At 43.2% G+C, this 12,987-nt stretch overlaps 3 protein-coding genes across 3 annotated transcripts; 1 reads left to right on the top strand and 2 right to left on the bottom strand.

The window, feature by feature from the left end:
- Positions 1-1,393: 1,393 nt before the first annotated feature.
- On the bottom strand, positions 1,394-3,283 carry NECHADRAFT_34811 (uncharacterized protein; the record flags this gene model as incomplete). The annotated part of the gene is made up of 1 exon (XM_003040295.1): positions 1,394-3,283. The coding sequence occupies one exon, from the start codon at positions 3,281-3,283 to the stop codon at positions 1,394-1,396; it is 1,890 nt and encodes a 629-aa protein (XP_003040341.1).
- Positions 3,284-4,057: 774 nt separating this feature from the next.
- On the top strand, positions 4,058-5,702 carry NECHADRAFT_34817 (uncharacterized protein; the record flags this gene model as incomplete). The annotated part of the gene is made up of 2 exons (XM_003040313.1): positions 4,058-4,230; positions 4,289-5,702. 2 exons carry the CDS (start codon positions 4,058-4,060, stop codon positions 5,700-5,702), a joined length of 1,587 nt encoding a protein of 528 aa, XP_003040359.1.
- Positions 5,703-6,299: 597 nt separating this feature from the next.
- NECHADRAFT_10992 (uncharacterized protein) lies at positions 6,300-9,452 on the bottom strand (the record flags this gene model as incomplete). The annotated part of the gene is made up of 2 exons (XM_003040294.1): positions 6,300-8,411; positions 8,589-9,452. Coding segments are annotated over 2 exons (2,976 nt in total), but the record flags the coding sequence as incomplete, so codon positions are not given.
- Positions 9,453-12,987: the final 3,535 nt, after the last annotated feature.

The following is a 12,987-nucleotide window of genomic DNA, read 5'->3' as shown; positions in this document are numbered from 1 at the left end:
TTGCACCAAACCACGCTGGTAACTAATGGAGACATTCACTCGTAGGTATCCGCCCCTTGACAATACCTTCCTCCGGAGCCTGAGCTATTATCTAGCCTGAGCCATTATCTTAGACAAACTCGATTATTCCGCCTGACTTATTTCCCTTGCGACGCGGGCGGATTAACTATTTGAAATGGTTGAGACTAACCTTGACGGGCAGGATAGCTTTGTGCTACTACTGCAATGGCCAAGAATGCATTATTGTAAATTATTGATATATGGAAGACGTTGTTACATTTATTAAGTTTTAGTCGAATAGATCAGTGGCGCAGCTGCGCTAGTAGCTGCAACGAAAAAAGCAGCCTCACCGACACGATAAGCCGCTTATTACGGGCTAAATATACCAAGAGGTCATCCCCTTTTCGTATTCCTGAACATCTGGCTGTACCAGGTTATCAATAATTCGCCATTAGTATGCGAGATTCGCCTGGAGACCTGGGTCGCCTCGTGCCGATTCGCAGGCGCTGAGGACGACCGCCAACAACTTGTGCCTGCGAAGCTCTCTGACAATCTGAGCCGCTGATATTTTGTCGTAGGCGCCGAACGAGTCTGGGAGGAAGCGAAGCCATGAGAATCAACACGTGACCATGAAGAGTCTAAATGGTCCTAACACTTACCTCGTTGTGACCTTTGTGGTTCGTGGTCACTCCTCAGAGATCGAAGTTGAGTCATGGACGTCCAGATGCACGAGGCAGAAGAACTTGCCTCGCACTGCGGCATCCTCAAGGTGCTGCTTTAGACCTTCCCATGTTCCTGGGCGAGCAACCTCAATGCTCAAAAGGCCATCCTAGAAAGACTCGAGGATCGAGAACAGGGGCCGCACAGCTAGCCGGTGGCTGACACCCTTCTTCCCATGCGTCAATGTCGGGCCTGGAAAAAAGAGCTGAATGTTGAAGGTCTTGGACGACTTGAGAGAGATGAGATCTTCCTTCCAGCTGTATGGGAAATTGGGGGACATTCCACCGTCCTGCTAGTCTGGAGCAGCGATTGATCGCCTAAGAGCGCATTACGCGACAGCTCTAAGATTTCCCGCTGTAAAGAGCGGAATGTGGATGATTTAGTCGTGCTGAAGGATCTCGAGGTCCTTATTATGCGCCTGAGTGTATTTCACTGGCATCCAATTACCGCAGTAGCACAGAAAACTACCCTGTTAACACCAAGGGCAGTTTTGACACCAGGAAATATAAGACTGATGGGCTCCATGAAGCATAGCTCTGTCTCTTTAGAGACAATCATGGGGATAGCACGAACAGTAACTGACGAAGAGATTGGCAACGTTACCTACTTGTGTAGCTCCACTCTATCGTACAAGCCGTTGTAGTTCCTCGAGGCATATTTATGTGTTAACTACTTATTCCCTAGGCACATATAGAGGCATCGAGTCTTCCCACATGCTATCTGTCAGCATGCGCTTATTTGAGCCATCGGCATCCATAACCATGATCTGGCCGTAGGGTTGAAACGTGTTCTCATATTGGGAGGACTCATCGCGAAAACCATACATGCCGGTGCTCCAGAGGATGCGGCCATCGTACGACCACACAGCATGTGCGTCATTGGCTGGACTATCAGTCACTTGAGTGAGATCGCTTCCATCAGGTCGAATCGTCATGATGTCAAAACGATCCTCGTACCAGCGGCTACCGTACTCTGATGTCCAGTTGACCTGTCTGGTAAATACGATACGCTCGCCATCGGGTGACCACCCAGGAGTATTGTCCCAGCCTGAAGTAAGATTGGTGGTTTTGCCAGTAGTCAGGTCGAGGATGCGCAAGCCCAGTGGGATTTTATCTTTCGAGTTCCACAGCCGATACACCAACTTGGTGCCGTCAGGTGAAAAGGACGGAAATCCAGCATTGAGGTCAGTTTCTATATCTGTCATGTTGTAGAAACCATCACCTGTGGCGTTGGCGAGGTAGATGGATGCCGGGTTGCTGTTGCGGTTAAAGAACCAAACTCCGAACCCAACGGCTATTTGAGAGCCGTCGGGTGACCATGTTGGCTGGAAAGCACCTCCAAGGCCACTCTTTACAATCCCAACCTCCGTTTCATTGTCAGTTGACCAGACATCGTAAACATCAAACACCTCTTTCAAGTCGGTGTATTCAGTCGTCGAGGTCACAACTGACGAGTTACCGAGCTGCTTTTGGGTAAAGACGAGGCGTTCTGTGGCCTTGTTGTACTGTGGAAACACGTCCATAAAGCGGTACTCCCACTCTTCGTCCCAACTGAAGAGTTTCTTAGCAGGGGAGCGGACATCCCATGAGGACACTTCGTAGACCACCTTCGTACCATCCGGGGACCATGAGGGATTGCGAACACCAGATCTCAGAAATGCCGTATGAGATGCATCTGACTTCGTATAGTTGATGCCTTCACTGGGACCAGCCTTGACCACATAGCCGATGTTGTCACCGTTGCCGATGTAGTGCTGTCCCACTTTCAAGTAAGGCCCGGATGTGTGCTCCACAATATCGAGACCAGTGGCGATATCAACACTTTCGATTTGCCCCGATAGGGCCTCCATTTGATTTGATACACCGTGCGCGCCGTAAGTATCCTCGGTAGATATCGAACTGTAGAGGATGCGGCTTCCATCTGGAGACCATTGTGGCGAGCCAAGCGCATAGCCAGGTTTGCTAGCGACTGCTCGAAAGTCGGATCCATTAGGGCGGATAATGTAGATGGAAAGAGTCTGCGTATGCTCCCAGCCGGTCCCGTCGCTGTGGCCAGTCCATTCCGTATTCCGGTCGGAGCTAAATGCAATCCATTCGCCATCGGGAGACCAGGCAGGCCGGAAGTGGCCTTGAGGACTTGACCGATCTCCTCGGGTCGATGCAGTATTAGTAAGGTTCTTGGCAATACCAGTCCTCAAGTCCTTGACCCAGATATTGGCAGTGTAGTTGCCTTGAGTCGAAACATATGCGAGGGTAGTACCATCGGGCGACAACACGCCGGCATCCTCGAACGAGTCAGTCTGCACTAATGTCTCGAGCTCAGAGCCATTAGGTTTGACTCTGTATATATCGGATTGACCATCGGCACGACGCTCGCTGCTAAAGACGATCCACTTGCCCCCTGGAGACCAGGACGCGTGAAAATCGAAGGCTGCCGATCCATTATTCATCAAAGGTTTTGCGTCACTGCCGTCGGCGTTGGCCACGTAAAGCAGAGACCCGGACGGTGCGATACGGTTGAGGTAGAAGATGCCTCTCTTGCCGTCGGAAACCCCGTAGTGCATGGAATCATGGTGATCGGCCCGTGGCTTTGGGGAAGTGTAGTGTTCGGCGTAGGGGCAGCTGGCCCAAGCAAGGCCAAATGCGAAGTTGACAAGGATAGCGATTAGTGGGCGCATTTTGACCTGCATGGATTAACTCGTATGATGGTCAGGCAAAGGCAAACGAACGAGGAATCGTAGTGGCCACCTAGGCAAGCAAAGGGCCTGGTATTTGTATTCATGGCAACCAATTGGAGTCGTTCCGAGATGGGTAGGTAGTAGTTGCTAGATTTTCTCCGAGTACTACCTAGAATAAGACCGAGATTTGTCGATGTGGGGCTGTCCCGAGTTCTAGGTTTGATCTTGTTAAGAACCCTCAATAAGCACTCTTGTAACATGTGTTATGGCATTGGCTGTCTTAATGGATTACTTTTCTCGTTGAATCATTGGTTCGGAACAGCCCCATAACGATTAGGCCTAATTTAGGGGCAGGACTGACGTACGGCGGAAGTAATCAACCTAAGTACTACGTATATGAACTCGTAGTACCGGGTTGATTCTTAAAACGCTGGTCTAATTGGACGCGTACGCTTCTGCCGCATGCATGTCATAGCTGGTTTTGACGCGTCAGCTAAAAAATATATGTTTGCTGCAAAGGGGCTGTACGCTATACTGACTTGCTCTGGGCAGGAATTAAAATATAGAGTACTTCCCCTCTGATAAGATTCCCTTTTCTATCTAATGATAGCTCCCTCGAATCAAGCTAGTCTTACGCGTTATATACTGCAAACATCTACCATGCACACATATGTCGTTTTCCCCACTGTCTTTGGGTTACTTTGTTCAGTCGCTAGGGCAGTCCTATATGAGAGCGTGATCCAAACCCCCAGTGGCCCTGTCCAAGGTTATCCGGCCTTTAACAGCACTATTGCCGGTCTGAATCTCACCAATTGGCAAAAAGTCACTGTCTGGTAGGCACAAAAAGGCGCGGGCTGAAATGTTAACTAGGTGCTAACAGTTGTGATACAGGAAAGGCATCCCCTTTGCTGCCGACACGTCGGGGGAAAACCGCTTCCGTCCTCCTCAAAAAGTCACAGCTTGGAACATAACTTTGGACGCCAAGGACTATGGCTATTCTTGTCCATCGTCTGGCACCACCTATGCCACGATTGGTGAAGACTGTTTGAACGTCAACGTTTGGAGCGCAGCCAACTCTACGGATGACAAGCTGCCTGTTGTCCTGTGGAGCTACCCTGCCGGCGGCTCTAACGCTGATCCTCGCTTCGATGGTGCTGGATTGGCTGACAAGGGCGTTGTTTTTGTCAATTACAACTATCGTACTGGCCCAACCGGTTGGCTTGTGTCCCCCGAGTTGACAGAGGAGAACCTAGCCACCATCGGCCTCAACAGCTCTGGAAATTGGGGCATGCTAGATCAGTTTGCTGCTCTGCAGTGGGTGCGAGACAACATTGCCTCCTTTGGTGGTGACCCTGACCACATTACAGTCATGGGTCAATCGGCTGGTTCTGCTGCGACCTATCACATTCTCAACAGTCCCTTGACCAAAGGCAAGATTGTCGGCGCCATTATCCAAAGTGGTCTTCGTGATCCCCACGATCCATCCGCTGTCGAGCTGGCTGAAGGCTACCAGACCTACGACGTCGCCGAGGAATACGGCCTCTCCTTTATGGAGAGTGTCAACTGTTCCACGATTAGTTGCATGCGCTCCTTGCCAATGGAGACCCTCGATACTTCTGAGCGTGGAGGCACAGCTGGCGCATCATTCAAGGGAACCCTCGACTATTACTGCATGCCTGATACTTATTTGAACACGCTGAAACTTGGTCTAGCTCACGATGTTCCCATCCTGACAGGCAACACAAGGGACGAAAGTGGCGCTTCTTATGGGTTGAACATCACACTTGCAGAATACCTTTCGGGTTTAAACAGCACATATACAAACGGATTTGCGGACAAGTTCTTCGACGCTTATCCGGCAAACAACTCCACCACTGCTTCCGCTGCCCAAAATGCACAATACACTGATCGTTCCACGGTTGGCACACAGTTTTGGGCCAACTATTGGTTGAGCAACAGAACCAGCCCGGTATGGACCTATCTTTGGGATCACGCTCCTCCAGGACAAAACGCCGGCGCTGCCCACATGACGGAAATTCAGTATACGCAATACAACCTCTACAATGTATACTACGGTGAATGGGAGGAAGAGGACTATGAGATTGCTGAAAAGATGAGCAATTACTGGGTAAACTTTATCAAATACGGCAACCCCAATGGCGATGGTTTGACTTACTGGGACAATGTCAATGCCAGCACAACCACGACTCAGGAGCTTGGTGGCGGTTGGGGCCCCAAGATCATTGCACGTGATGATCAAATTGCTCTCTTCAAGTCCTGGTTTGCTTCGTTAGCGGCTATTTAACTTGAAGACTGGGCCAGGGAACTTCGTTTAGTATACATACGTGTAATACAAGTTGTGTGCAGTCTGAGGAAAACGATTCATCCAATTTATACAATCAGCAGCTAATTTCTAGACTTACTAGTTAGAGCCGTATGAATCCAGGCTACGCTGAAACAGACGAGGCTTGTGTGTCGGAAGATGCACGCAAGGAGCACGGGCATGGTTCCTTGCGTCTTCAGGATGCATGCATGTTGGAGGAATAAGAAATGGGTGTCGTTGTTTGGCTTGTGTTGCCGTCAACTTGCCCACTGATCGAGGTGGGTATCATGTTGATCAGGCCAACCATGATGACAACTACAATGCGTTGGAGGTGCCCATTTGCAGGATGAGATTTGCGGAATGGCACCTGTCGCCTCGCCTTTACGTAAATATATGGTTAAAGCATACCTTACTCTGAAAACAGTGTTCTAAAAGATCCTTTCTTCGTTGAAATCGGAGAAAGTATAAACAAGTGGTTATGTTCAGCGATGTACACAGAATATACGATATAAAACTTAAAAAGAAGCATCATCCAAGAAACAAAATATAAAGAACTCAAGCATATTTTTTACCCGCTTGCCCCCTTTCCAACAAAAGAACGAGCTCCCGGTGCCCTTGCTGCATAGCATACTGGAGCGCCGTCCACCCAAAGTTACTCGTCACGCGAACATCCGCGCCTTTCGCGATAAGAAGCTGGGCTATAGTTCTATTACCACCGCTTGATGCCCATATCAATGCTGTCCACCCATGCATATCTTTGGCGTTGACATCTGCCCCTTCGTCAAGAAGAAGCCGAGCTATTGGTTCGTCCCCTCGACGCGAAGCCCAGATGAGCGCTGACCATCCGTACCTGCTGTGCCTGGCATTTACATCTGCTCCCTCGTAAATTAGAATCTTGGCGACAGCTGAATGGCCTTGTTCAAGGGCCCTCATAAGCGGCCGATACTGCCCCCTATCCTCCTCTTCCATCGATGTCCCACCTTGGATCAAGGCTCTCACAATCCCGGGTCTATCCTCCTGGGCTGCCCATGACAATAGGGTTCGATCCCTGAACCTCCAAGGCTTCCATGAATCGGGATAGAAATCCTGGTCGTTGCCACTGTTTACGCAATCATAGACAGGCGAGGGCAGGTTTGCGAGAGCGGCTATGGCGCCTTCATGGCCTTTGGCCAATGCGGCAAAAAAGGGACAGTCGTAATCTTGCCCAGGAACATACTTGGACGACTCCCTTCGCAAACGTGTGCGTATGAGTTTGCCATACCCTTTGTCCGCAAGAATATAAAGGGGACTTGCATTTGGGCCATAGTGGTCCCCAAATTGATTGAAAATGTTGAACCAATCCGAGCTGAAGAATTGCGCTAAAAAGCTGTCTTGGGGAACCGCAGCTGCAGCGGCATCGGCATGTTTGAGAATATGGCTAATTGCATAACCTAAGAAAGGACATGCATCTATTGGCATTCTTGGGTCAAATCGTCTCTGCGTGGTCGGACCAGCAGTGACTTGAACTGTTGTTTGATTGAGGTATTCCATGCAACACCTTCGAAGCCAGTCATGACTGGGATACTCCCACTCAAATCCGAGGTTAGGCCATAGCTCTTGCAGGCCTCTTTCTTTCAATAGGAAGTCTCGTACTGATTCGTGAATGAACTGCACGCTTGGATGGGCAGATTTCGTGATTTCCGCAAGCCCTTTGGAGGAACTCGTGACCAGTTTGACACTAGAATCCATATCTGCGTCCGGTAGATTGGGGTCGACAAGATCCTGCTCTAACAAGCCCGCCCACAAGGCATGGCGAAACTCCATCGGAGTCAAAGGCCGTTCCGCGCAGAGAATTAAGAGAACGCAGAAGAGTAACCGTTCTGGGTTGTCTCGATCGCGGGTCAGGATACTCTTGAAGAGGTCGCTCAGCTTGGATGGAATCTGAACAAGCTTTTTCTGAATAGCGAGGGCGCCATCGCAGCTCTCTTTGTTCAAGATCTCCACAACCAAAACAACCCACATAAAGATCCCAGAAGCTTTTCGTAGAATCTGGGTCTTAACTTCTTCCAAGATCGTTGGACTTTGGATCTTCAGACGATTCTTGACATACCGCGACAGGTCTTGTCTGTGACCCGATTCGTCCTCAAGTGTAACCAAGATACCTTGACGGATTTCGATATAAGGGTATGGCCGGCTCGAAAAACAGACCCTGAATTGAATTCCCTTCTCCACGGTATTCTCCACCAACTCCTCAAAGAACTGAACCATGTCACGCACTTCCTGCTCATCGCACTCGTCGAGGGCATCAATGAAGCAAGTAAAGGAGCGCTCACCAAGTTCCAGGATGGCGTTCCTCAGAAGCTCCTTTAGTGCATTCAAGTGAGGACAGCTCGTCTGACCAAGAGGAATAATGTCGGTATCATCCAGAACTCTTTGAAGATCACGGAAGGCATAGAGAAGTTGCCCCAACAAAGATCGGTACATGCCTGAGATGGACTTGTCCAAGTATTCGCCTTGGGCATTGAAAAAGAAGGATGCAATAGTCGTAAGGGGTTCGTTGGAGCGTTTGGCCTGTAAATAGACAAACTTCATCATGGTCGACTTTCCGGCACCGGCCTTTCCTCGCATCCATAAAAAGCCGGAATTGTCTGATTGCATCGCGGGGTTGAGCCAATTCTTGTACGCCTGGTGTTCAAGAAACCAGTGACATGTCTTGGAGTGCACCGCCCCAATCATTGTTTTGCGGTCATCCATTCCGTGGAAACTGAGGGATTTAAGCAGCCTCGGCCGTCGCCGCCATAGGTATTCCCTGGTTTCTTGATCGTACATAGCGTCGGTCGCACGGCCGCGCCGTTCTTTGTTCTGGTAGGGAGAGGTTTCTTGGAGAACAGGAGGAAGCACTTCCAGAAGCTCCCGAGCGTATGCAGCAGCAGTTGCAGCAGCATAAGGCTGCCACTCCTTATTCTTGTGGGAATCTGAATAGTCGCAAATGCCCCGGATGGGGAGGCAGTGCAGATTGTCCATCATACCAGCGGCCTCCATCTCGAAACATAGCGCCGAGAGTCGGGTTGCAATGTCGTCCCGAATAGTGGCATTCTTCATGACCATATTGCCCGAGGCAATAACTCCGTAATGTATCCTGGGTTCTTCAAACGAGCGAACACTTCGTTGCAGCAGCTTCTCTTTGTCGCACTCGCTGCAGGTAGGTGCACCAGTAGGATGTTCATAGGTTGCTTGGAAAAGGAGATCATGCTGGGTAGGACGAGAATAGTTTGACATTCTGTCTAGCAGTAGGTTGTTGACTCTGAAGCTTGGGCCGTGGGGTCCATGATTTGATCTCAGGTTAGAAACTGCGGAGAGCAGCAGCTGTGAAGGGAGTCTGGAGTCGGTCGTTTCTTCAAACCGCCCACTGGCGACAACTTTTCCCATGTCGTACTGCATCACTCGCGTGCCCACAACAATGTCGCCAAGGTACATGTTGGCCATGCGAGGTGATCCGCCGCCGATACCGACCATGAGGGTAGCGCGGATATTTGGGAAGCTTCGCTTCAAGTTGGTCGAGACAATTGCAGCATTGTTCGTCCCGTACTCCCCTGGCAAGCATGCCATAACCACATTGTGGTGGTCAATGCGTCCTAGCACATACGTATTATCGTCACTAGCATACATAGGTAAGGGCTGGTGTTCCTCGTCGAGCATGGCCCGCGATGCAGCCAGTTCCAAGTGAAGGGCGCAGATCCAGGCGATTGTGTAGTCTCCGTAGTCGAGGGACGACACAGACGCATGGCGGCCACTTGGACGACTTCCTTTCTCGAGTGCGGAATCGGAAGGGGTCGGTCGGTCACCTTGGGTCCAGCGTGCCGCCATTATTGCATGGCGATATATAGTGGCTGCTGGTTCGGAAGAGGTAGAATTGGGCAGGGAAGATTGCCAGCCTGATTCTGACGAGCGAACTGGGTTGGGTTTGAGCTGCATGCATCGAAGGCGTCACGTGGGTAGAAAAGTAATCCAATAGCGACGACCGTTTCAAGTTAGGTAAGTCAGATAACTGCGAACCTATTACCTCTTTTATCTAACCTAGCTACATAGTAAAAACAGGTTTAATTCTAATAATAATCCTAATACCTATAAAAACTATCGGTTAAGCTACTAATAGTTTTTTTTTATAGGAAGAATTTTTTATACTAATAAACTATAAGGCAGCTAATAGTTTTTTTCTTAATTAGCTAATAGTTTCTAGAAAAGAGGGTTCTAATAAGATTAAGGTTATATAAAGAAGATATATATAACTTTAGGCTATAAGAATCTTAAAATTAAAGTCCTTTTTTTATAAGATTTTTTTAGAATTACTTATTAATTTTTAAAAGGAATTTAAAGAAATTTTAATAAGGTAATTAATATAATTAGCGCTATATTAAAACTCTCTAATTACCGCTATAACCTAGCTACTAGCTATACTAATTACCTCGCTAGCTATAATTAGGTTTATTTCTTAGCTAATAAGCTTTAACCTCTTTTTTTATTTTTTTTTTATTTTTTTATAAAGACTTTAATTTTTCTTAATTATTTATCTTTAATTTCTATCTCTATTTATACCTTAATTATCTATAAGCCTTATAATTATAAATTATTTTACTTATATTTTTATTTTTTCCCTTTTAGTTTATAAGACCTATAAAACTATAGTTTTTATTAATTAAATTTAATAATACCTTTATTAATAGCCTTATTAGCTTTCCCTCTAAGAGATTAAGCTTATCCTAAAGTAAGCTATTAAGCTTAATTTTCTTTAGGGCTAAAAAGACCTTATAAGGCTACCTAAGCCTATTCCTCTAGGCTCTCTTATTTTATAACTTAGAGAGCCTATATAATAAGGCTTTTATTATATCTTTAAGCCTAATTATTTTTATATTAGCTCTAAGTTATAATAAATTAAAGAATTCCTATAGGTCTTTTATAAGGTCTAATAAAAGAGCTAAGATATAATAATTATAAGGGTCCTAAGGGATAAACCGGTCATGCTAGTTTATATTAGCACTAGATTATATTGCATAGCTTTAAAGGGTAATATAATATTATATCTAGTAATATACTTAAAGGTATTAAGTATAACTAAGTTATATTAATAGCTAAGGTAGCTAATATATAAGAAGATACTAATAGATATATTCTATATACTTATAGTTTAACCTTTAGTTTAATATTTAAGGAGTTTAGTCTAGGGTAAGACCGATATTCTTAACCGTCAGTCTATGGACTAAGAAGAATAAAGTTCGGTCCCTTTAGTCCCTTTAGTCCCTTACTTAGTTAGGTAGTTCTACCGTGCTTCCCCGCCTAGTATATATCCTAGCCGTGATATAAGGTCTCCCCTCTATTAGTCTTATCCTTAAGACCGCTTCTTACGACTAATATAACGAGGGGGTAATTCCTAAGGGATAAACCGATCATATTAGTTTATATTAGTATTAGATTATATTATATAGCCTTAAAGGTTAATATAGTATTATATCTAGTAATATACTTAAAGGTATTAAGTATAATTAAGTTATATTAATAGCTAAGGTAGCTAATATATAAGAAAGTACTAATAAATATATCCTATATATTTATATCTTATCCTTAGACTAATATCCTTATAGCTTAGTCTAAGGTAAGACTAATATTTCTAATATTTAGTCTATAGATTAGAGGGAATAATACTTAGTCCCTTCGGCCTATATTTAATAAGGGTATTTTCTATTAGCCTTCCCCGCCTAGTCCTTATTATAGCTATAATATAAGGCTCCCCCTCTATTAATCTTATCCTTAAGGCTAATTTTTATAACTAAGTATTTATAGTAAATAACTCTAATTTATAAAAAACCTTATTTTTATTAATATAATATTAGGTTAAATTTCTAAGTATATTTCTTCTTAAAAACTTTCTAAAGTATAAAGCCTTTTTACCTATATTAAGGCTTTTAATACTAAAATTATACCTTATATTTACTATTTCCGCCGGGGTTTATCCTATAAGGTAATTTCTAATTATTCTAATTATTATTCTAATTATATCGACGCAAAGGTAATATATAATAAAGCTAATATAGCTTCTTTCTATAAGTATATATTAGTATTTCTAGTTATAGATAGCTAATTCTTTTTATAATAATAAAAAATATCTAAGAATATAAATATTTAAAAAATAAAGAGGCTAAAGTAGAGGCTACCCTAGAGGAGATAATAGCTAAGTTTACTTATATCTAGAAGTAAAAGAAGTTACTTAAGGCGCGGGGTAATAAGGCCTTTAAGTATAATTTATATACTTTAAAGGAGTTAAATAAACTCTATAAAGAGTTATCTACTATTATTAAGATATATTCTTTTAGGGCTATTAATTTAATTAATTAGAATATTATTAATCTTAATAAGCTTATATTTAATATTACTAATAAAAATCCTTTAAAAGGTATTATATACCTATAAGGTATTCTAAGGGTTCTTATATACTTTCTAAGTTTAAATAATTTTTTTATTTAATAAAATATATTATTTTATTATTAATTTTATCTATATTAAGGATAGCTTCTATAATATATTCTTTAGGTCTATTAACTTCTATTTATAATTTATTATTAGTCTTAACTTAGATAGTATTTTCTATTAATTTAAGTAATAAAATATAAAAGATTAAATAAAGCTTAACCTTAGGTAATAAATCTAATTTATAATTATATTTTAAGATTTTTTATTTAATTTTATAAGGTCTAATATACTTATAGTTAAGTTTTTTATTTTATTATTTTATTTTAATATTTTTTATTATAAAGTAGATTATATCTCCCTCTAAGAAGATTAATCCCTTAATCCTTTTTTTATTAATATAGGTTATTATTCTATTCTTAATAAATTCGAGTTCTATATATATTTCCTTATAAAGGTTATATAATTAATTACTAATAAGGATTACTTTAGGGTTAATAATAATATCTCATAATTATTAATAAATATTTAATATAAATCTAAAGTTTATATATATTAATATAGTCTTTATGCTTTTATTTATAGCTATATTATAGGCTAGCTAAGTAATTAATAGCTTCTTAACTTAGTTAGTTTATTTATAATTAATATAGCATTAAAGGTATTATTCTAATATTTAGTTTATATATTCTATTTATCTATTTATCTTTTTATAATATATTATAAAGAGCTTATAATTAATTCCTAAGTATCCTATAAGGCTTTATTAAAACTTAGATATAAATAATAATCCTCGGTTAATAATAATCTCGAGTAATATATTATA

This window comes from Fusarium vanettenii, assembly GCF_000151355.1.
Source record: "Fusarium vanettenii 77-13-4 chromosome 3 genomic scaffold NECHAsca_71_chr3_1_0, whole genome shotgun sequence".
Classification (NCBI taxonomy): domain Eukaryota; kingdom Fungi; phylum Ascomycota; class Sordariomycetes; order Hypocreales; family Nectriaceae; genus Fusarium; species Fusarium vanettenii.
Note: the sequence above shows the minus strand (reverse complement) of the source record. Positions and strands in the feature narration are given on the sequence as shown.